Source organism: Trifolium pratense, linkage group LG1 (genome assembly GCF_020283565.1).
Source record: "Trifolium pratense cultivar HEN17-A07 linkage group LG1, ARS_RC_1.1, whole genome shotgun sequence".
NCBI classification, from domain to species: Eukaryota; Viridiplantae; Streptophyta; class Magnoliopsida; order Fabales; family Fabaceae; genus Trifolium; species Trifolium pratense.
Genome location: NC_060059.1, coordinates 9991416 through 10015896, shown reverse-complemented (window position 1 = coordinate 10015896; position 24481 = coordinate 9991416). Strand labels below are relative to the sequence as shown.

Genomic DNA, 24481 nt, shown 5'->3' with positions numbered 1-24481 from the left:
GAGACTATATTCTAGCTCAATTAATAGATGGTAAACTCTCTCGTATACCATCTGAAATGGAGTTAGTCCGAGGAAACTTAGAAACGAAATATCTTATCCGTAAAAAAAAAGTAAAAAAAAAGACAAAGAAATGTCTTGTATGCAACTTTAACGACCAATCTTTTTGTAATGACGATACTATTTTCTTGTCGGGCTCTACTTCGGTTGGTTCGGCTCTTTCTCCTTTCTTTCTAGTTGAGTTAGGGCCTTCTCCCAGGTCAGGGTGTGCTTGCCCTTGATGTTTGGTGTTTTTAGTTTGCTTTCTCCCCATCCCCCCCTCCCCCCTCCATCTTTTTTGTTGTATTTGAGGAGTATTTCTTATACTTTCATTGTTTTTTTTTGTTCTTTTATTGTACTCGATTGTCGTATTCTTAATTTCTTTATATATATATATATATATATATTGTCATTCAAAAATGAAAATAAAAGTGAGAGTTCACCATATTCGTAACCAATAAAAGCCTACAATTAATAATGATAGTCCTAAAATTGAAGGTATAAGTTTTAGAACTATAAAAGTTATCTACTGCCTGTCATATTTTTGCCCACAAAACTTTTTTAATCATCTCTAATACACATTCTTATTTTCATTTTATTTTTTTGACAAATATTTTCATTTTATTTTAGATAATCGAAAAGGACGTATCAACACTGCAATTAAAAAAAAGTTAAAAAAAGAAAATTTTGGTTGAAATTTGTTGAGTTACACCTTGATTACAATTAATTAAGTATGATATGATATTTTACTATATGTGCGGAATCATATTAATTACTAAATGTGTAAAAAACATATTATTAATTAATTATAAAATAATACTAACCTCGCCTACCACTAAAAAGTGATTATGAATGATTAATTATTATTATGTGCTGAACAACAAATACAATACAACCCTCTTTTCTCTTCTTACACACAACACAATAATCGAATCAACCAAACACATTTTGGGATTTTGATTTTCTTCCATGGCACTCTCGCGTCTTCGTCAACCCATCATCTCTCATTCTCTTCGTATCCTCACTTCTTCCACCAGATCCATTTCGAGGTACTCTCTCCAAAATCATGCTACGCAGTTTTTTTTTTTTTTTTTTTTCAATTAGTAAATTTTTGATTTTTATTTGATTTTCCTTTCATTTGCTCGAAGTATCTTAATGGGGTTTTGAGTTTTTAGCTAATGGATTAGTTGGTAGGTTGCTTTTGTTTTTGATATTCAGTTAGGGGATTTATGAATTATGGACATTGATTTTGTGATTGTGATTTCAACTTATTAGGTTTCTTATACTTTTTAGTATTGTAGTTGAAGTGTATTTTGTGATGCTTTCCGTTTGAATTTGCTTTGTGAGTTTTTTTTGTACTCAACTAGATGATTATAGTGCTGAGTGTAGACCCTTTTTTGATTAAAAAATGGTTCTTTTTCATTTGTATAAGTTTAGGTGTAGCATTTATCATGTGAAATTTAGAGGACTGGTTAGTAGTTTAGGGGTTTATTCTCCATTTGGATGATCACCAAACTGAAATAGTGCCATTGATCACTTAGTGTTAGGGTGCGTTTGATTTGCTAAAAAATAAGGGACTCGACAGGACAACTCCAGTTGTGCTGTGTTTGAATTTAAAACTCTTATTGAGAGGCAAGAGACTGGACAAAAACTGAAATTCTTGTCCGTCACTAAACTACGGGACAACCTTTTGTCTTAAGTACAAGTTGTCTAAATTACCAAGAAAACATTTTGTCCACCAAATATGTACAAGACAAAAAGTTGTTCAATACCATAAAGTTTTGTGTTGTTCTGTTTTGTCCTGTACTTACCTTTTGCAAATCAAACGTATCCTTAACATTTTATATTCATGTATACTATAGACGAGTCATTGTCCTGGCTTCCATTAAGTGAATTGATACTAATCTGAGATGTTGCTAGCAAGTGCTCAGTGTTGACATTTTGTCAGTCGTGTTTACTTTTTTGTATTTGATGAATCCATCCATAATTGATAATATCATTTGGTGGCATAGCATCTTTTGCTTATGATATGCCATTTATGAATTGCTTTCATTACTTGAAAGAATGGTAGGCTTTTTTAATTTTCTTAGATTCTTTTTTTTTTTTTTTTGATAAGCAATGTTCTTAGATTCTTAATTATTGCAATTCTACTTTGGTGCATTTTTCTTCTACTTCTTAGAATGTTGCTTCCAAGTTTTAACACACCGTTTTTGTTTATCATCTTGGCACAGAACTCCTAATTCAAGGATTTATTCTGTCGTTGGTAATGGGAATCTAAGGTTTGCATCCATTAACCTTTTAATGTTATTTCATTTTTCTTTGTATGAATTGTTTATACTTAGAAAATTGGGCTGGACAGAAAAATAGGGAAATATCTTATTATGTCTATTTGGATAAACGGTGTCCCCTTTTTCGACCACCAATCACTATTCTGCATTAAAAAGTCTATCTGTCTCTTTAAAGCCATTTTCCTGGATTGAGCATCTGAAATAAAAATATAACATCTTTCTCTATTTCTCTCTAGTTCACCCTCCTTCCTTGTCTTTGTACGATCTAATTGGCAGTTTACTAATATGATGATGATGATGATGTTTATCAGGCCTGCATCTTGGTCTGGGCTTACTGGAGTTCGTGATAGACCTTTGAAGTCAAAGGTTAGTATTTAAATAGATAAAAAAATTTCCAATCATGACTATGATATTCTCTGACAACAACCGTCAATATTTTTGGCAGTGGATTGATGTCAAATTCTTCTCATCTTCAGGTACTTAATGTTCCAGTTAGCTAATTTTGAAAGCTTCTACTTGTTTAGGCTTTTTGTTTTATGGTTTATCTTTTAAGTTTAATAGCTAGTTAATGGAAGCTTCTATTTTGTGTTGAGAGATTACAATGTATTTGTATTGGATGTTTGCATTCTTTTTCATGACATATTTAATATGTAATTATCATCCGTCATAAATCTAATAAGTAGCAGTACCATCGTGTTGAACAACTTCCAGTCTTATTTATGCTTTTGTATCTTTACAAAACATAATATTAGAGAACCTTATGCTTAGAAAAGTAAAGAGACTATGGTAGTTTGTTCATATACAATAGACGGATATTTAGTTGGGGGTGGGATAGGAGGAAAATGACACAGCATGTTGTTTTGGCTGTTAAAGAATGTGATGTAAATAATTTTTCGTTTTTCATAGGTGTTAGTAATTGCTGCTTCAAGGCAATTATGATCTATGATTTGCAAAGATATTGGGCATTCTTGGTATATTCCTCCTTCTTGTTGTACCTTCCCCACTAATAATTTTTTTCCTGGCTGATGAGGTTGTTTAATATCTTTTTATCTCGAGTAAAGAACTATAAAATTTAAAAGGCCTTCTAGGGTTTTCTTAGGAAACCCATATATTTTCTGTTTTTCCATTAGGTCATAATGAATTGCAGCTTTGGATGCAATCCAACCCAAGAAAGTGCATGCTTTCTTTTACTAGATACCTATATGTGAAATACACCTTAGTCTAAGGTGCAACCCATTCCAAAGGGTACGCAAGTGATTCTCTTTCATTACCATTGATTTAATATTCACAAAAGATTGAAATTTGCATTGGCAATTTTTAATCATAACCATCTGTGGTTTTTAACATAGTCTGATGATTATATACAAGGGAACACTGATGATCTCCTTATTATGAGTGAACAACGTGGATATTTCCTGTGAACTATTGATAGCTCTTCTCTATAACTATTCTTGAACTTATGTAAAAAAAAAAAATTATTGTTGAATTCTTTTTTTTGGGTGAGGGGCGGCTTCATAAAAGGTTGTTTTGGAAACCATAATATCAAGTTTATCTGATTTACCAAAAAAGGTTAAAATTAATATTTAGGTGCCGAAACTATTTGGGAATTTGCAATTAGCTCCTGTATTTTGAAGTTCCCCAAATCGATAATGCTGCACCAGATGGGGTAGAGTTAAGAATGATAGTGTTAAGAGTCCCACGTTGGATGAAATATAGCCTAAACATAAGTAAGTGTGGGTAGTCCTCACCTTACAAGCGGGTTTTCTAGGGACGATTTAGACCCAATATAAAAATCTAAGATGGTATTAAAGCTATCCCAGATCCCGTTGGGCTACCTTCTATCAGGTCACTGCTATTGGGCCACCTGAGTCATGCTTTAGATGTCCAATCGTTAGCGTGGGGTGTGTGTGTTATGAGTCCCATATTGAATGAGAGATGGCATGAACATAAGTTTATAAGTTGGGACAGTCCTCACCTTACAAGCCGATTTTGTAAGGATGAGTTAAACCCAATAGAAAAATTGAAGAGATAGCATTGGAGGGAGTTGTTTTTTGTTTCATTCATATGTTTTGGAAGATTCTTCGACCTCGATTCTCTTTTCTTTTTTTTGTTTCATTCATTTGTTTTGGAAGATTCTTCGACCTCGATTCTCTTTTTAATCTACTCTTTTCATTTCAATAAATTTCTTCTTTTGTACAAAAAGTTTCTTGATAGTTTTACCATTTTAACTAAATTTTGTGATTAAAAGAGGATAATCTGCAAATTAAGTCGCACACATCTGGTTATGTTTTGATCATTTTCCCTCCCTCATTTGATAGATTTTCCGCACGAAGTCCTTGGGATGCCAGCTTTATCTCCTACAATGGTGAGCTTGGGAAACAAATAGTTTTTTTTCCTCCCTTTTTTGATCTCTTTTTGTTTAGGGCTTCCATGGAATTTTGACCTCTTCTCTTGATTTCAGACCCAAGGTAATATTGCAAAATGGAGGAAAAAAGAAGGGGATAAGGTCGGTTAGTACAGAGTTTTTCAGATCATAATTCTGTTTGCTTTGATACTTCCATTTTGGAAATTGACTTCTTTGAATTAATAAGTTTCTCCTACTGTTTAATCTTACAGATAGCAGTGGGTGATATACTATGTGAAATTGAAACTGACAAAGCTACACTTGAATTTGAAAGTCTTGAAGAAGGGTATTTTTTTTCTTCTATTTACTTTTTTCTTCTTAAGTTCTGGATGACGTTTAAAATTTGTAACTTGAGTTTCTTACTGTTGAGGTTAAAGGGTAAAGAAAGACGGAAGATAGATAATAAAGATTTTGAATTATAATAATTTTTTGATTGATATTTTATGATACAAAAGACTAACCCTTGTTCATACTAAAACTAAACTCCTAGTCCTAAGAAAAATGGGAACTAATCATGACAATTACTAGACTAGTAGACTCCTAATTCTAATTAAATAAGGGAAAAATCATGAAATATAAAGAAATGTGAAAACTAATTCTTAGAATGATATTTGTTGTGATCAAACACAGCTTAAAGAACACTTTTGGTAGAGTATAATATAAACACAGCTTAAGGGTGTCCTACTTGTTGCTTATAACACATGTCGCATTAACTGAAACTAGAACATTAGAGAGTTGGTGGCAAAGATCAAAACCTTAAGATTACTTGGTGCTATATGAACATCACAATAATACTCATCTAACAGGTAAGAATAAACACGGAGATAACCACCTAGGAATCGTAGTCACTCACTGTTTCTCCACCTCACTGTCTTCTGCACTTTATGTGTTAGACATCTATCTACGTGTCTGTTTAAGACAAATATAGTGTCTTTGATGTTCTTTTTTTCTTTTTTCTTTCTTTTTCTAATTGTTATTTTGTATTTATGCCTATGTTGGCCTTCTATTATATCTGGTTCACTACAACTGAACTGATTTTGACCCCAGAATGTAGATCATATGAAATATACAAACTTTTGCGCACAATTAAAATGTGTTGTAGTGATTCGATTATTCCTGCAGATTTCTGGCAAAGATATTGGTACCTGAAGGTTCAAAGGATGTGCCAGTTGGACAACCAATTGCAGTAACAGTAAGCCAAACCACCATTAAGTTCCAACTCTTGTATTGTTATTTGTTACTGTTATGTGGAGGCCATTGCAATCTTCACTTCCAATATTATTGGATTCTGAAGATGAAAGTAGCTTTCATAGACAAAAAAATTAGTATTGTAATTTTGTCCTTCCTTCAACATTTCTTTAGCCAAATGGATTTATTTAATCCCTTTTGACTAAATTGACTCAACAATTGTTTTCGTTGTGTGTTCCAATGTACACCTTCGTGTTTTTTAAGCTGCTAATGAAAACTTTGCAATTTATCCGTTGCCCACTTCATCTGAAACATGATCTGCTTTTACTTCTTTGTCTTCTCCAATTTAATAAAGTTGTATTACACACTAACTATCATTGGCTTAAATATAATAAGCCTTTTTTATAATATACTTGCAATAGGAAGTTTATTCCAGATTCTACTTGTTTAATGGAAAAATATAAACTTTAAATGTTTTGATTTTGGTAAATATTAAATCTAGCAACTTTTTCCACTCATTTAATTGTTAACTTAATAATTCTAACCTACAATTTTTAGAGTTCAAGTGATATTTGTATTAAATATTTGATATGTTAGCTCTAACGGTGGGCCTTGACAAGGTTGAGGATGAAAGCGACATTCAAAATGTTTCTGCTGCTTCCGTGGGGGGTGAGAGCGGAGTTGAAGAGAAGAAACCAACACATCAGGATGTCGCAGATGAGGAGAGTAAACCAGAATCAACTTCTACAATTGATACATCAGATCTTCCACCTCACGCCGTTCTTGGAATGCCTGCTTTGTCCCCAACAATGGTAAGACCATTTTGACGCTACTTGTAACTATTTCCAACATGTATTTTCTTTCTATCCATGAAATGATTTTCAATTTTTTCTGCACAGAACCAAGGAAACATTGCTAAGTGGAATAAAAAGGAAGGAGACAAGGTTAGTTATGTTTTCAATATAAGGTTTAAAGTGAGATTTCCTTTTTAATGTATTTTTGAATATTTTAAAATTCGAAGAATGCGAGTAAGTCATTAGCATTCATTTTATTTATTGTCTGCCATGAATTAACATCTAATTATGTAACAGATTGAAGTTGGTGACATATTATGCGAGATAGAGACAGACAAAGCTACCCTTGAATTTGAAAGTCTCGAAGAGGGGTAGGTATCTTTCCTTTAACTAAAAGCCATTCATTATGAATAGTGTTGGGTATAGTTGCTTGCTCGCATTGCAACGTGTGTTATTGGACAAAGTTTTTAGGCCAAGCTGTTGCGTCTTAAATAATGTTTTCACACAGAATGAAGACTTGCGACGTATGTAAACATATTTATTGCATAACTTACCTAAGTGTTCACCGACATGCCTAGTACTAATCAGTTTCCTTCTGCAATTTCTGGTAGATTATAATCTCTTTCATTTTAATCTTGCCAATTATAATGTCAAATTACTGACCAGTTTTTAGCACAAAGCTGACATTCTATTTGGTCTATTTTATAGACGAACTCTATTTGTTCTTTTTCTTCTTCCCGATAAACTTTTGCCATCTAGCTCACCAATTTATGTGTGGCATTGGGGTGGACTAGGTACCTTGCTAAGATAGTTGCACCAGAAGGTTCAAAAGAAGTGGCAGTTGGACAGCCTATTGCAATAACAGTAAGTGTGAAAATACTTTATAATTTCTTCTACCAACACAATGTGAGGTCTAACGATCTGACATCTACTTTGAAATACAAACTAAGCAAATCTCTGATGATGTTCAATAAATTTTGTCACTTTTTGCTTTTCTCTTGAAAAGCACTGGAGTGTATAAATACTTACGTTGCCTGTCATTCCACAAGGTTGAAGATGCAGGTGATATTGAAGCTGTAAAGAATTCTATTAGCAGCAGCTCAGTTAACCAAAAGGAGAAGGCCACCCAACAGGGCACTAAAAGTGAGGTCAAAACTCAAAAAAACAATACCTCACGAATCAGTCCAGCTGCGAAGTTGCTAATTTTGGAATATGGATTGGATGCATCAACATTGAATGCAACTGGTCCCCATGGCACCCTACTGAAAGGCGATGTTCTTTCTGCAATTAAATCAGGAAAATTGTCTCCAAAACCTGCTTCATCTAAAGCAAAGGCATCGTCATCATCTCAGAGTCATCAAGTTGCGGCTTCACAAGAGTCAAAGTCTAACTTAAAGCAATCAGATGCTTATGAAGATTTTCCTAATAGTCAAATTCGCAAGGTGGGTCCATGAAAATTCTGTTAAATATGAATATAAGGTTCTTCAATTCTTGCACAGAATATGTTGCATGGTAATGAAAATATGAAAAGTATTCAAAATGGATTCAGGGCAGCCATTATTTGGTGTCTATTGTTGGGAGTTGAATGCTCAAAAATCTTAAGGAAAACCAATTTTATTTGACCTAATACGGGGTCAGAATTGTTTTTGTCGGCTCTATATAGTGCATCCAGCATATTGTTTTTTGATAACACTTGGCCATTCTTGTAGATGCAGAGCTCCGTTTAGTGATGTTTTTGTTTGTGCCTATCTATTTACATCTCTACTACCTGAATACTTTGGAAAATTGATAGTTAATGAAAGACGAAATTTAAAGTCTGCTTCCTTCCACTCATTTCATCAATGTATATCCTTACCTGTATATATTTTTTACTGTTTTGTAGGTGATTGCCAAGAGGTTATTGGAATCAAAACAAAATACGCCACACTTATATTTATCATCAGGTTTTAATCCCTTTATCCCACACATATTATTGAAAACCAATATATTTGTGTACTAACTAATTCATGAGTTTTTATTGGAATGTGTTAGATGTTACACTGGATCCACTTCTTTCCCTTAGAAAGGATCTTAAAGGTATGGACTTGATATTAATTTTTTACTGGCACATGTTTGATTTATGCTCTTCGTCCTTGTACACCTGCAATCCAATTTAATCTTTATCTGCTCCTGGATTGCAGAGCAGTATGACGTTAAAGTTTCAGTGAATGACATTATTATCAAAGTTGTAGCGGCCGCTCTCAGAAATGTACCAGAAGCGAACGGTAAATAATTTCCTCTTATTGTTCTATCCATTTGTGTTGTATTTACCTTAATTATCTTAGGTGGCAAAAGCCATGACAGATTCAGAAGGTGCACATATATAAATTTATAGCTATTAAAAATATAAATAGCAATTTTTGAAACAAATATACTAAAGTATTATATACAATACTGTGAATGTTGACGAATTGTTGACTTAGGTGTTTCACCTACAAAATCACACCTGCAAAATCTGTTTCAAACAAACTCAGGTAGTATACTATAAACTAACCTGGACTCCCTGAACTGAATAACCATGTGGCCAGATGGCTGTTGGCGATAGGTCGCTAATGGTAGAAGTAGAACATAGAAAGGCTTACTGGTCTGATACTTTAAGCACCTATAGTTTGGAACATTCAGAGTCCGACTGTAGGATCATATTGGCAGTCAAACCTGAGTACATGTAAGAAGTGGAGACGGAAACTGTGGCAGACAATGACCGTCGCCAAAGAGTAAAAAGTAGGTCGAAAACAGATGACACAAAACAATAAAACTCCTTATTTTTTAAACTTAATAATAGAAGAATAAGAATGGATTAGATCATGGAGAATTGTTCTGGCGGATACCAGGTTGAAATCAGATTTTTTTTAATCCTCCAAAAAGTTAACTTTAAGATTTGATTGAAAAAGAAGGGATGAAAGAAACATTATATGTCACTGATAAGAGGTTCTCAAAATATAATAAGTATCAAATACAAAGCATCGACATTTATAGTTGTTGGAAATTTGCCTTAATTGCAGCAACTTTAAACTGCCTTTATTGCAATCTCCAGCCCCTTCTTTGTGCTAGATATGGCCTAAGTAGTGCATAAGGCTTGAGCGTTCCTCATCTTACAAGCCGTTCTGTGAGGATTAGTTAGGTCTTAAGCCTAAATTGTCTGTAAAATGATCTAGGCCAAACGTAACTAACACAAGTAACCTAACCCAATAAGATTAATAAAATAACTAGGTAACTAAACACGAATAACCTAATACTCTTACAGATGCCTATTGATTTTTAATTAAGATTTGTGTAGCCAAATCATATTTCCTTTTAAATTGGTGCATATGGATCTATCTACTTTTTGTTTAATACTCGGCCACAGTGATGTAATCCAGTGTTAAAAGTTATTGCACCATAAGTATATAATTGTCTGAAGAATTTGGTGCTTTTTTCCTAGGTTTGGGATATAAAGTCATGGTGCATTGTATATTGTCATATGTCTATTATTCCTATGTACATTATGTCCATTTCTTTTGATTTTATACCCAATATACCATGACTGTTTCGAATGACGGGAGCCTACATCATCATGTATAAATCAGCCGGCCAATGTTTATTTTACCACAGGCTACTAAATACAAGTTTCAAAATATTTTAAGATGTTTTCTCTCCCGACCCTCGCCTTTCTTTTCTACCCCCCAAATTTCCGTTTTTGCCCTTGGGGGTACTTTGGTATGTATGAACTGAATTTTTTGTCATGCTAAAAAATTTCGGTTAATAAAAACCGAAATTTTGTGTTCCAAATTTTGCGTTTCGTCTGCGTTCCAGATTTCCTGCATAAATTCAGCATCAGACCCTCAACTTCCACAATTTATTTGAAATACTAAACGATGTCCGATTTGAGTAAACGACCACTCGTTGGAAAGCTTAGGGTGTCAAGATTACAAATATAATTTTTGTTTTGAGGGTTAACAATCCAATTGGTTCAGTTTAACCAAATAATGGATACTGATACAGAAACAGAGCAGAAACTTTTCTCAAACTTGTAGGTAGATTTTCTCATACTATACTTAATGAAATTTAACAATTCCGGTGTCAATCCTGTAGTAAATTTTGTCTTCTTTACACTAGATTAAAAATCATTAGCATACGACTTATATTCAGAGAGATATGCTAAATTTACCACAGGTAGCTCTACACGAATTTTCACATAAATCTTTCTTCTTTTCTTAACACTTACGGTATTTCGGTTTATATAAACCGATTTTTTTTCCATGCTAAATTTCGGTTTGTAGAAACCGAAATAAGTTGGCCAAATTTTTTCAAAATACGAGGGGCAAAATGGGATTTTATGGGGGTATAAAAGAAACCCTGGGGTCGGGAGAGAAAACGTCATATTTTAAATTAGATGTATAACCGAAGTCAAGTGCTCAATACTTGATTGTGCTATATTTCTTGGTTCATTCTTTAGGGTTGTTATGTTTATTCCTACAATTTCCTTACCTATTCTTAGAACTGAATTTTTCTCTATAGAAGTCTCTAATGCTTAAATCCAACTTACATTTTGGCAGCTTACTGGAATGAAGAGAAAGGCGAGGCCATCTTATGTGATTCTGTTGACATATCAATAGCAGTTGCCACTGAGAAGGTAATTGGTGGTTGTTTAGCAGTCATTATCATTTTACAAAGCACTCAAACTTTTTGTGTTGCTTTAGGGCTTGATGACTCCAATATTAAAAAATGCCGATCACAAGACAATATCTGCCATCTCCTCAGAGGTAATTTTATGTCATTGACGTAGGTTCCTAGTTAATGTCTTTTTTTAGGACTCTTCAGCTGTTTGTGTTTATGCATTTTTATTTGAAAATAAATTAAAATATTGGAAAGTGATGTTCTTTTTTTTTCTTAATCAACTTTAATACACTATCGGTACTTTAGGTCAAGGAACTTGCTGCAAAAGCACGTGAAGGCAAGTTGAAGCCGCAAGAATTCCAAGGGGGCACTTTTAGGTGAGTTTACTACAATATACGTATATTGTCGTGCAAGCTAGGAAATTCCCCTATTTATCATTTTTTTTCGCCAAAACCAATAACTCCGAACTTTGTACAATGCCTTGCAGTATTTCAAACTTGGGAATGTATCCCGTGGATAAATTCTGTGCTATTATAAATCCCCCACAGGTTCTCTCTCTCTCTCTCTCTCTCTCTCTCTCTCTCTCTCTCTCTCTCTCTCTCTCTCTCTCCTCTCTTTGTCTCATACACATTCGCACACAAACCAACATTTATAACATCTAATTTACTGGACTTGTGTAAATGTCAAATTGGTCAACTTTTTACTACTTTGTATTAGGGGTGAATGTTGGCAGTTAAGAGACAATAAGCAAATAAGCTTACTGTCACAGAGAAGAGAATGTTACAATGAATAAGTAATTAGTTACACAAGATACTGTTACTTACATATACAATCGTTAAAGAGAATGTTGGGTGGCTCCCATTATTGCAAATATAATTGAGTCTTCTCTTAGGTGGTTTGGGTGTGTGTGGAGACCGAAGAAGACCCAGTGAAGCACCAATAAGAAGAGTTGATTAGATAGAAGATTGTCCAATAATTAAAAGTAGATGAATTTTAAAAAGAAAAAGACAAGACATTATTACACTGTAACTGTATAATTTCATGTACCCAATCCGGTAAAGTCTTAGTTGTTGTCATTGTTGTAGTGAATATAGTTGAAAGGATTGTGAATCTGCCTTGTGCAGGTCCAATTCCATTCAAATGCCCATAAATAGACTAATGAATATATACAACTTTTTATTAAAAGTAAGACTTTTTTCCATAATGAATAAGTTTCTACAGAATTATGTTACATTTTGCTTGTGATCTCAGTTAATTTCTTCTATTCTTTTAATACCAATGTTTATTCATTCGTTTTTTAAAGATGATATGATAAACCAATTTATATCTTTTTGCATTCGGCTATTTACCATTTCAACGAAGCAGAAAACTATCATGGTGATCCAAGGATGTTTTTCACCCAATTTTATGTTCTTTAATAGAAAGAAGAATGCGTCAAAAAAAAAAAAAAAAAAGAAGAAAGTAAATAATAACTGAAAAGTTTGGTTTTAGAGATATCTTAATAGTCAATTAGTCGCAGACCTTTCATGAAATTATTCCTGTTTTTTGACTTATTTCCCTATTTTGTAATCCTATCTTCAAAGAGGTTGTATTTCGAATGCCTGTTTTATCGTTATTCTGAGAAACAGTTACCTGAGTAGTCTGGATTTTAAAATGATCAAAGTGTTCTGTTGCTTTGTATTAATGTTTTATTATATTCTATATCATGTGCTGCAGGCTTGCATTCTTGCCGTAGGGAGAGGCATCAAAGTTGTGGAACCAGTAATCGGAGCTGATGGTATAAATTTTATTGATGTTTCTCTATACCATTTATGCTTAAACTTAAGTTGTTTTGATATTGATTTTTCTTTGCTACTAGGAATTGAGAAGCCGTCAGTTGCTACCAAGTTGAACTTAACATTGTCTGCCGATCATCGCGTCTTTGATGGCAAAGTAGGAGGTATGTGTAATTATAATACTTCAATTTACCCAAATGGCATGTAATACTTTACCAAGCCACATAAAATGTTACTTTCCCCTTCTATTTTGCAGGTGCATTTCTCTCTGCTTTGCAGTCAAACTTCAGTGATATAAGACGACTTCTTTTATAATGACACAACAAACTTTCTTAGTGTTTGATTAGTGTGATTCTCATGACAAATCATGTGGATTAACCACAACATGGCTTCGAGTTGCATAACAATCATTTTTGTCCTACTTATATCTTCGCGGAAACAGTTTTCGACTGTTGTACATTTATCGGTTTTTGTAAAATAATATCTTGGGTGTCATAACCCATCATATCTTGAGGAAATACCCACCAAGGTACTGTCTAACATTAGGCTTCCAACAAATGAGATTCCAACAATTGAGATTATGTTGGTAATTTTCTTCATTTGGCAATTTGCTGCCCTCTGATGATTAATAATTTTTTATGAACAATTTTGTATAGACTGAATAAATATCAACATTATTTTGATGAATAAAACTTCCATTCATGTGTAGCATGCCTTACCTAAGGTGATGCTACTATTTGCCAGTTATTGGTGTTTCAATGTTCAGTTTTTGTACCAGGATTAGGGATTTTTTTTTATTGGATATTGGATTTGATACATTGTTTCAATACATTCATCTTAGTTTTTGTACCGGTAGTTGACCTCCCGCTGTGGTAGATAAACTCTCCAAATGTAAGCTTTGAACGTGCGTTCATGAAACAAAATCACAGTTTGCACGCACTTAGCATCCGTTTGGAGCAGTGTCTAATATGTACAAAATCACGATGAATTATCACAGAAGCGCAAAATCTTCATATAGTAGCTTTAGGAATTTCACGCTGAACATGCATCGGCACGCATGTTTGAATGTAACACACAAATCCAAACAGGCTATTAGATGTTGAATAGGACATTCGAATATGAAAATTTTTGGTATTCAGTTTTTCAATATGCATCTGCAGATTATAGTTGTAGATTTGACCTTAGCTAGTTCATTGGTGTTCCTAGACATTTGTTGTCTCTTTATAGCTTTTTATTTTTTAGTTTATTAGCAATATAAAGCTGAGCCAACATTCATAATTCTGAACTTCTGAATAAACTTCCTGAGTGTTAATATTCAAAACCTAAAAGTGTAAGTAAATAAAACATAATTTTAGGAACAAGATTGATATATGTTTCGATTATCATACCATTTTATTTCAAAACTATAGTAGCCTCTTAAGCAAAACAAACAACAAAGGAGAAGCTGCAAAACCATTTTATCACTCAACAACTAGAAGTCTATTACATGAGTCAAATTAGCAAAATGAAGGATACCACACTATGTCTATAAGACTATAATGTCCATCTTTGGTATATATTAAATGAGTTTTATTATGCATTCTTCAAATGAGAAAATTTCTAATCTTCAAGCTCAATAATCTTCACAACTGACGAGTCACCAACTTTCTGACAAACAACAACTCGGTCATGTGACTTTATGACGCCAAGAGCCTTGCCGTGGTCTAAAGCGACCTTCAAAATTGATTCATTCGTTGCGCTACTTGACTCAGACTGCATGCAAAAGACAAATTCACTTGAGGTTAACAACTATAATCTAAAGTGAAAAATGAAAAACACAACTCTGTTCCATTTGAGGTTTTAATATTGTTCACTTACGGGGTGTCGAGGATCTGCCAACATAGGGAAAAGACCTCTCACAATAAGTGATTGCCTAGCCTGCGACAAGGTCATAAAATGAAACAGATAGCAACAGAAACTTGTTAATTTCAATGTCAAATAATGTTAAGCAAGTCGTGCAAAGACAGGCTTGTTGATTATATACCTGAAAAGCGCCGGTGAATGTCCATCGAAGTTGATTTGTCTTCAATTGAGGAACGACAACAGATATCACAGGCATGGTTGGTCTGTACTTAGCAAGCAACCTACATAAATACACAAAAAAACAAGTAATTAATTATATGTCAGCAAGATATGAAAATCGCACTGGAATCGAACATGAATGTCATTTCTCACTAATATGAGAAGTTATTTTAATAAAGAGAAGTCATAGGAGATAAAATGAAACCTTGCTGCCCTTCCAGATGAGGTGAAGCAAATGATAACCGAGGCCTTAACCTTGACGGCTGCTCGAACCTGTATGTTTTGGCAAAAACAAGTTTACTTACGTATATTGTTACTTGAGCAAGTGAAAGAATTTTTAGTAATGAAAATAAGAAACGTACCGCAGAGGAAGCTATTGATTCTATGTGGCTCATTGGCTCTCCCACATATTTAACAGTCTTCTTAAAATACAAATCTTGATTGTAAACTTTCTCTGCCTGAAAAGAATAGCAGAATAATCAGTTTACATTTATCATAGATCTATTTCAGTTTACCATAATGATAAAATCATAATGTAATTTCAAACTCAACATGCTGTTTCGATATCTAAACTCTCCGCCTCTCCGGTAAATATGAGATGGGTTGACAATAGGAAAGCTTTTATGAATGAAATTGAACATACTTTTACTCCAAATAACTAACTGACAGGAATAAATTTGTCGTGGCAAAAAGTGTGAAAGAAGTGTTGTTTAAAGGGAAAGCATGAACTTACTTCGGCACAAATTTTTCCGACTGTAGATATGGTTTCTACAGGGTATAATCCCGTTAGGGTCTCAGCTCCAAGGAGAATTGCATCAGTGCCTGATATAAAAGAAAGAACAATTTAGACAGGAAAGTTGCAATACAAGGCATTTTTATGCATAATGTGATGAACACCATAAACTAATGGAATATTGACGAGTAGTAATAAATAAGAGAAACGTGCACGTGTATCATGTAAGAGTTTAGATAGACAAATTGTTACCGCAGTCATAATCAAATAAATGATACAGGACTCTTCAAATATGATAAAAAGGAACTTAGATCAGGGAAAAAATTACCATCCAACACTGCATTGGCAACATCGGTTGCTTCAGCACGAGTAGGCCTCAAATTATCAGTCATAGTGTCCACCACACGTGTGACAACAACCGGCTTTCCAGCCATGTTACACTTATAAATAGCTGCTTTTTGGAATAAAAACACCTGTCAAATCAATAGACACATATTCAGCATTCTATTCAAACGTACAGTATACCAGAGAGAGTAAGGATTCTGAGAATCTGACCTTCTCAGGTGGGAGATCTATCCCTAAATTTCCACGAGAGACGATGATACCATCTGCTTCTCTCAATATCTCGTCAAAATGTTTTAATCCCTATACAAATTTCACAGAAGAAAGATTAACTTTACAATCACAATTGAGCACACTCATAAAAAAGTTTGAAGACAGCATTTGAACTACAGAATTAGTATAAAAGACGAGAGTCTATTGTTCAAGGAACATCAGGTTTCTTACCTCTACATTTTCGATCTTTGCAAAAATATGTGTCTGCTTGAGATCTTCGAATTTGGAGATAAATTCACGGGCCTGCAAATGAAAATTGGAGGTATTGTTTGAGTTTTTAAGGGTGAGTAATACAAAAATGCAAATGATTCACTTCATTAACAATGTTATAAAATCTAAGCAAAGTTATAATTTGAAAGTTAAAACCAATCAGGTATATCTCTTACATGGCGAACATCTTCAGCGTGCCGGGTGTATAACACAAGGAAGTCTATTTTGTTTTGAACACCCCATGTGCGTATTACCTGAGTTAGAGAGTAAAATGTCAAGAGGAACATTATGTGAATTTCACTACTTTATGTACACAAAGTTCTTTTCTTACCTGTTTATCCTTATCAGTAAGAGTAGGAAGATCAATACGAATCTGAGAGACATGTAAAGTATACAATGATCCAGAAAGTGTAGCGTCGTTTTTTATGACACAAGTTACATCATCACCATCCACTTTACTGACCTGCATTGCAAAACAGATACTACTTAGAGTACAAAATAGAATGGTTTTGATTTTGAGTATCAGCGATATTCTGCATTCTGTGTCCTATAGTGGTTCCTAGAAAGCTAACTAACTGTAAATACAATATAGTTATTGCAATAATATATAAAAATGAAATTATTAAGATAATCATATAATCAGAATAAACAATCTAGAATTAATGCATTGAAGATTGAACTATGACTGCGTTGCGTTACCTCCAACCATACAGAAGTTGTTTCACTTCCTGTAAACAGGTATTTACCAATAAAAATAGTATCACCCTTCTTAACAGCCTGCATAATAATGGATACCTTAGTTAAAGCGGGTATCACGCCGTAGTACACATAATCAAGGCTAATATGAAAGTAAAGTACCAAAAAGTAAACATGTAGTCCGAAAAACTCTCGTAATAACGAAAAACATGGAAATGGTATACTGACTGACCTTTGATAGTCCGCTAAAATTTACTGGTAAGAGATTTGAAGTAGCTTCTTTGTTTTGATCCGGAGTTAAGACAAGTAATGTGTCTGCTTCGAGTGTAATTGGTCGATCAGTTTTATTCACAACTTGTAATTCTGGACCTACAACATCTAGCATAATCTGAAATTGGACCAAAATGTGTTACATTAATTACCCTTCAGAGGTATTTGCACATACGGAAAATAAATTGGATAGAAGCTAATGTATTAAAATTACAATCATTTAATAATATGTCACAACTCACAAGTCATCATATACATGTATGTCACACTATGAAGCACAGACACGGACACGGAAAACGGACACGACACTGACACGACGACACCGATGATAATTTGAGAAAATGACACAATTCAATGTAATTATAAGTCTAGGTGTAGGTGTCCGACACCAGGACACACTTGATCTGCGGAGTGTCTGTGCTTCATAGATGTCACATAAACAAGTAAAATAACAGCAAACATGTGGCAAGTTTACCGCGCAAAGTTTTTTTGTGCCTTTGATAGCAGCCCTTAAATTTTCCAATGTCTCTTGGTGGTAGTCTGGATCACCCCATGAGAAATCAAACCTTGCCACTAGCACATGGTGAGAAAAGAAAAATAAGATGACAAAACAAGTTACTCTGATTACAAACAATGAAAGGTTTTAATGGAATCATACCTGACATTCCTGCATCCAGGCATCGAGTAATTGTATCAACCGATCGTGACTTCGGACCAAGTGTGCCTACAATTTTTGTCATAGCTGGAAAGAAAGTCTACAGAAAGCACATTTTAAACTTTAATCACAATCTTGACAAACACTGAAAATCTTCATTGAATAAAAAGACAGTAAAAATTTGTTTATGAAATGCATATAATATAAGCCTTAATTTAAGTTTCTTAAAACTCCATACTTAATTTCCATAACACAGACTAATTGTTTTCTTGATTTACCATAACTAATGTATAAAACAATGAAACAACCTAAAAACACCAAAAACAAAACTCTCTTAGCAATCAAAGCTTAGCAAAGAAAACCAGTCACATGTATGTATGGTTTCTGCTGTGAGAAGAATTGATTTTGAATTAATTGATTCTGACTAAAATTGAGTTGAAGGTAAAGTGATTTATGCTTCAATACATTCATGTAAAATTGAGTTTGAAGTTTGAACAATAAAAATTTGAGCCTAAAAATCAATTATAGAATCAGAAGCTACAATTTTTAGCTTCAAGTATAATCAAGAAGGTAAAACAAAACAAACATGTCGAACCAAACATACACAAAATTCCTTAGCAGTCAAAAACAGCTGCACCAATTGGAATACCAAAAACTGATTTTTTATTTATCTATCATAATCTCAGAATCTGAGTTATTAAATTATTAAATGAAGGGAAGATCAACTGAAACAAAACACAACCCATCTTAGCTAAGATACCAACAAAACCAAACTAGCATTATCAAACTTGATCTACCACACTATAAAACAAAAACCACAAATGGGTCACACAAAGTATATCTTTCTCAATTCTCATAATCAACATCAAAGAAAGTAAAAACAAAACCAAACAAAAAACATCAGAGAGAGAGAGAGAGAGAGAGATACTGACAGGTTTGGATGGCTCTAGGATGGATGCCATCCTAATTGGTTCCTCAAGAAGCAAAGGACTTGACTGCATTTTTGTTGTTTGAAAGTGTGAACTGTGAAAGCAGTGATGAAGGAGAAAGAGAGAGTAAATATAAGAAGAAGGTAGAGTAATAAGAAAGAATGCAAGAGTTTTCAATCAAACCAAACCAACTGTGACTGAAAAGGAAACTTAAACTAAACTAATCAATACTAATGAATCAATGAATGAATATATAACCAATCTTGTCAATCATGTAGGGAACACTTGTTCAAATGGAAAGAAAACTACTACTACATCAAACGGTGATCGATGTAAAAAACCATTTTTTCTAAAATAATTTTACTGCATAGTTTATTATTGTCTTATTACATAGGCTTCTACCTACCCTACTTAAAAACTCGTCGTTTTTACAAGAGACAAGAGACGGCTGAATCAATAAAAATTGATATATCTGATCACATCAACTTTTAAAGTTTTGAATGTTGGAATATTTTATGACATTCCAATAATATTATGTAGGCAAATATCTTTATATAATTATATTAGCTATTTATTAATTGAGTCTTAATTGATTAAGTGATTAAATAAAGTTAAAAGGCTGATTAGATTTCTATTTAAAAATTAATTAATTAATTAATTAATTGGATATGAGTTCAATATGAGTGGATGTCGGAACCCTAATTGGTCACCACACTATATAAAGGTTATGATCCCCAATATACCAGGCACACTGCATATCACCTCTTATTCCTATCTGAAGAGTGCTTAGGGCATAAGGAGTCCCGGTTGAGGAAGAACCACAAGTCAACGGATGCTCGTCGTCCGCCTCTCTCTTTGTGTTTCAGGATTGCTACCGAGAGACTATGCGGTTAGTTCATCTAATGGATTCATCATACATATATTCTTAATACTAATTCTTGATAAAATCAACTTGTCGTAGATCTTATTTTATATATATATATATATGCTCATGTTTATTAGGCCTTCGCACTAAAATAAAATTATAGATTTATAATCTTTATTGTTGTGCATATAATTAATATTAAATTAATTCCAACGTCGAAATGAAACTATTATTAAGTACACATGTCGGTAAACCATATATCAAAATGATCTACTAGTAGTAAATAAATACATACTAGTAATTTGTTACTATATAATAATAATATAATAAATGTGTGTGTACGAGTGTCCATTACCAGTGGCGACAGAGCGTGTGCCTTGGTTTTATATGTGGGAGTGAGAGCTACGTCCACGATATTTGACTCACTCATAACATCATCACTAATTAAACAACGGATGTAAAGAAAACGGTATTGTTATGTTAGCTAGCAAAGATCTAGAATGACCAGCTTTTTCTTGCAACCAAAAATTTTGAGCGCATCTCTTTTGTTTGTTTGTTTTGGATTGGACCACAACACAAACGTGCTGCAAATAGTACTATATATACTTTCCATTTTTTAAAGGGGTGTACTCAAGGTATGTGGTTTGATTTTTACAGAAGATAAAAACTCTATTAATGAGAGGATAAATAGATATATTGTCGGGATTGTCTACTAAATACGTAGAAAATGGGTCTAGGATGTTACAATAACCATATTTAGAGGGTGTATAACATAGCAGTTTTTATACAGTGGAGTAGAAAATCGAAAGAGTATAATCGAAGTTGTTTTTATTATGAAGACATACCACAAAACATCTTAAAGGGAGCGATTTAGTCTACAACTTAGCCTAGTAATATCTTTACTTGCTAAAAATATTTTCAAAATTCAAAAAACAACAATTAATGGGGCAAAAGCCTAAACTAGAAATACGTTAAAATCCCCAAGAAATGGTAATAGTTAGAGATGCCCTGATTGGCGCTAGGCAACAATGAGGACACCTTGATTATTAAGTAAGAGATTATCACAACTCATAAGACTCACAATTCACAAACTTTTTTAGCCGGTAGATGTGAAACAAATCTATATGTATTAATTTTAATCCAAAAATTAGGTGGATGAGACCAACAAATTGCATTTGACATAGAAGTCTATGTAGAAGTCTTTTTAACCCTTAAGCAAACATTAATACTAATACTCATGATTATTGGACTAAACACGTTTCATTTTCTTTCAAATTCCCCTCTGGAGATTTAAAGCACTAGTCACATGACTCGCATCTCTTATTTTCGGGACAAGGGTATTGACCACATTTGTACTTGGATTGAAGAACTTGAAACCACAACCACAAGGCATCATTCTTTCATATTCCATCTCCTAAATGTTTGTTTATCATATGAGAAAGTATTTCCACATATACAAAGGACAAATAGGTAAAGAGATAATGTGTCTCCTCTCCTTGCCTAATGCCTCTTTGAAGGAGAAAACTCATCAATGGTCTCACACTCTCACCTAAAAATTTATATGAAGGAAGGTGTTTCATGGTTGCTTGGTGGAGCTATGTGAGACTTATGAGATGAACCTCGTATACATGGTCCGTTTGGTGGTCAGGATAAAAAATAAGATAAGATTTTCTCGATAAAAGAAAATATAAACTTTTCTGATTATAGGATAAGATTTTTTTAACTGATTATTAGTCATACATTTATTAAGATAAAATTTCCAACACATGCTTCCCGTGAGTTTAACCTAATTAGTAAAGAACATTATATTATATTATACAGAGGCCGAGTTCGAACCTTGAATACACTACTTATTCACCTAAAGGATGTAATTTCTAATCACAAGACTACTTAAAATAAGTTTTCAACCTATGAAAAGTAAAAGTCGTGCGGTAAATTACGTTAAGATACATGGATGCAGGCCCGGTCCAGACACATGTACAACATAACTCTTCTCTTCCGACCCCCCTCATTTCTTTTCTACCCCCTGAATTTCCGTTTTTGCCCTTGGGGGTACTTCGGTTTATACGAACCGAATTTTGTGTCATGCTAAAAAATTTTGGTTTATATAAAGCGAAATATTGTGTTCCAAATTTTTTTCCAGCTTTCCTACATAAATTCTTTATGAGACCCTCAACTTCCACAATTTATTTGAAATACTAAACGATGTCCGATTTGAGTAAACGACCACTCGTTGGAAAGCTTAGGGTGTCAAGAATACAAATATAATTTTGTTTTGAGGGTTAACTATTCAATTGGTTCAGTTTGACCAAATAATGAGTACTGGTACAGAAACAGAGCATAAACTTTTCTCAAACTTGCAGGTAGATTTTCTCATACTATACTTAATGAAATTTAACAATTTCGGTGTCAATCTTGTAGTAAATTTTGTCTTCTTTACACTGGATTAAAAATCATTAGCATATGACGTATATTCAGAGAGCTATGATAAATTTACCACATGTATCTCTACAACATTTTCCAGAAACTTTTCTCAAACTTGTAGGAAGATTTTCTCACACTATACTTAATGAAATGTAACAATTCCAGTATCAATCTTGTAGTAAATTTTGTCTTTTTACACTGGATTAAAAATCATTAGCATACGACTTATATTCAGAGAGATATGCTAAATTTACCATAGGTAGCTCTACACGAATTTTCACATAAAGTTTCTTCTTTTTGGGGGTATATGTTATTTCGGTTTATATAAACCGAATTTTTTTTCATGTTTAAAAACTTCGGTCTGTAAAAACCCAAGTTTGTTGGCAAAAATTTTTCAAACCGCAAGGGGCAAAATTGAAGTTTTGGGGGGTAGAAAAGAAATGAGGGGGGTCGGGAGAGAAAAGTTAAGTGCAACATGTACTGTGGCATCGGGCCTCCTAAAAATGAAAGCCTCAATTTTTTTTAAATGTAGTAGTATTAGTAAATTAGGGGTGCAAAAATTAATATATTATACAACAAATTGCAAAAGTCCAATTGTTACACTCATAATATCTTTTATGGAGTTGTAGTTTTAATAAATTAGGGAGTGTAAAATTTAATAGATTACTTAATTGACGAATTTTCTTCAAAAAAATATTTCAAAATGACTTATTTTATTGTTTTTTTTTTAACGTAACTTATTTTATTGTTTTTGATAGAGAAAAATTACTCGTTTTAAGTAGTTAGAAAATATTTTTTTTATTATTATTGATTAAACTATGACTTTTTTTACGTTAATTGCATTGATGATTATTTTTTATGCTATTTATAATTTAAATTAAGGATAATATTTTTTAAACAAAATTGCATTTTTATTTATTAAAGAATCATTTTTATATTTGCATATAACCTCCAAAAACTCAGGACCGACCCTGCATGGATGCAATTGAATGCGAGTGTTTGCAGTAATGTCTTAACGAGGCTATATTAGTAAAAGCATGCAATTCCGTGTGATTGCCACTGAAAATAAATGATTCAATAAGCACCAATTACAATTGCATTACGCAACTGCAATTTAACTTTCAAACACTTTATCTTTTCCGTCGACACGTCCATGCAATTGAATTGAACATTTCAACTTAGTTTTTTTTGGACAAAATTTCAATTAAATAATATTATTACTAGTATGTTCATTACTAGTAATATGGGAATGGGAAAGGTGCTTTATTTTATTTTTTATTTTTTCAATCAAAATCAAATGTCCATAAGTATTTTGTAATTTCATGTTGACTTAGACAATTATCCATTGACTGACCATAACTACGGACATCAATGCTAAGTATTCATTTTTAAGGTTGCTTTCACAGAATTATAAATCCCATTCATTAATATTTGAAAAATATTATATAAAGAAAAATAGTACGGTGAATTAATTTCATCGCCATCAAATATAAGAGTTTAAATGGATATGTAATGTTGTATAAATTAATTTTATACTCACGTTCGGTAAGAATTATTTATAGGTGAAATGAGTAGTTCAACTAGTTTAATTAATTAAGGTTAAAGAAATTTGAGGTCAAGGGTTCAAGTATTGACAAGGTGTAAAAAAAACTAATATAACAATTAATATACTAAATATTTGTCATTAAAAAAAATATGAATCATAAAATTCTCTATGTCATACATAACAGGATATAGTAGAATCATTTGGCAGAATACACAAATGTTTTTTTTTTTTTACAATGAGTTGAGAATCGAACTTAGGACATATATCGTACTACCTAAATCTTTCACCACTAGACCAAACTCAGTGTGACTTATTGGTCCAATATTGAATGATCGTGTAAAATAATCTTACATTATC

General features: G+C 33.1%; 2 protein-coding genes across 3 annotated transcripts; one reads left to right on the top strand and one right to left on the bottom strand.

Annotated features, from left to right (window-relative positions):
• The first annotated feature begins 867 nt into the window (after nucleotides 1-867).
• Nucleotides 868-13915, top strand: LOC123920623 (dihydrolipoyllysine-residue acetyltransferase component 1 of pyruvate dehydrogenase complex, mitochondrial). Of its 2 annotated transcripts, XM_045972925.1 has the most exons (23): nucleotides 868-1085; nucleotides 2268-2315; nucleotides 2636-2690; nucleotides 2770-2800; nucleotides 4643-4689; nucleotides 4786-4830; nucleotides 4941-5014; nucleotides 5851-5920; nucleotides 6537-6728; nucleotides 6816-6860; nucleotides 7008-7081; nucleotides 7505-7574; nucleotides 7760-8152; nucleotides 8593-8653; nucleotides 8742-8786; nucleotides 8891-8974; nucleotides 11285-11361; nucleotides 11429-11491; nucleotides 11652-11722; nucleotides 11833-11893; nucleotides 13062-13122; nucleotides 13204-13284; nucleotides 13377-13915. In XM_045972925.1, exons 1-23 carry the CDS (start codon nucleotides 1006-1008, stop codon nucleotides 13433-13435), a joined length of 1887 nt encoding a protein of 628 aa, XP_045828881.1. In that variant the 5' UTR covers nucleotides 868-1005; the 3' UTR covers nucleotides 13436-13915. The 2 variants fall into 2 exon arrangements, with proteins under 2 accessions (XP_045828881.1, XP_045828873.1); XM_045972917.1 differs by having other exon boundaries at nucleotides 897-1085; nucleotides 13062-13284.
• A 640-nt stretch (nucleotides 13916-14555) lies between these two features.
• Nucleotides 14556-19628, bottom strand: LOC123920613 (pyruvate kinase 1, cytosolic-like). Its single transcript, XM_045972907.1, has 16 exons — nucleotides 19293-19628; nucleotides 18364-18460; nucleotides 18181-18278; nucleotides 17668-17823; nucleotides 17439-17516; nucleotides 17071-17202; nucleotides 16916-16993; nucleotides 16701-16772; nucleotides 16470-16559; nucleotides 16243-16387; nucleotides 15915-16003; nucleotides 15544-15639; nucleotides 15387-15454; nucleotides 15144-15243; nucleotides 14978-15037; nucleotides 14556-14872 (listed from the first exon to the last, which is right to left on the bottom strand). Exons 1-16 carry the CDS (start codon nucleotides 19359-19361, stop codon nucleotides 14720-14722), a joined length of 1581 nt encoding a protein of 526 aa, XP_045828863.1. The 5' UTR covers nucleotides 19362-19628; the 3' UTR covers nucleotides 14556-14719.
• Between the last annotated feature and the right edge of the window lie 4853 nt (nucleotides 19629-24481).

What these genes read in the sequence shown, in the direction of transcription:
- LOC123920623 (XM_045972917.1), top strand. Translation starts at nt 1,006, where the DNA reads ATGGCACTCTCGCGTCTTCGTCAACCCATCATCTCTCATTCTCTTCGT. An exon ending in ATAGACCTTTGAAGTCAAAG is followed by an intron (nt 2,691 to 2,769) that starts GTTAGTATTTAA and finishes TATTTTTGGCAG; the next exon opens with TGGATTGATGTCAAATTCTT. An exon ending in CTTTGATGGCAAAGTAGGAG is followed by an intron (nt 13,285 to 13,376) that starts GTATGTGTAATT and finishes TCTATTTTGCAG; the next exon opens with GTGCATTTCTCTCTGCTTTG.
- LOC123920613 (XM_045972907.1), bottom strand. Translation starts at nt 19,361, where the DNA reads ATGCAGTCAAGTCCTTTGCTTCTTGAGGAACCAATTAGGATGGCATCC. An exon ending in TGCCAATGCAGTGTTGGATG is followed by an intron (nt 16,004 to 16,242) that starts GTAATTTTTTCC and finishes CTTTTATATCAG; the next exon opens with GCACTGATGCAATTCTCCTT. An exon ending in TCATCTGGAAGGGCAGCAAG is followed by an intron (nt 15,244 to 15,386) that starts GTTTCATTTTAT and finishes GTATTTATGTAG; the next exon opens with GTTGCTTGCTAAGTACAGAC.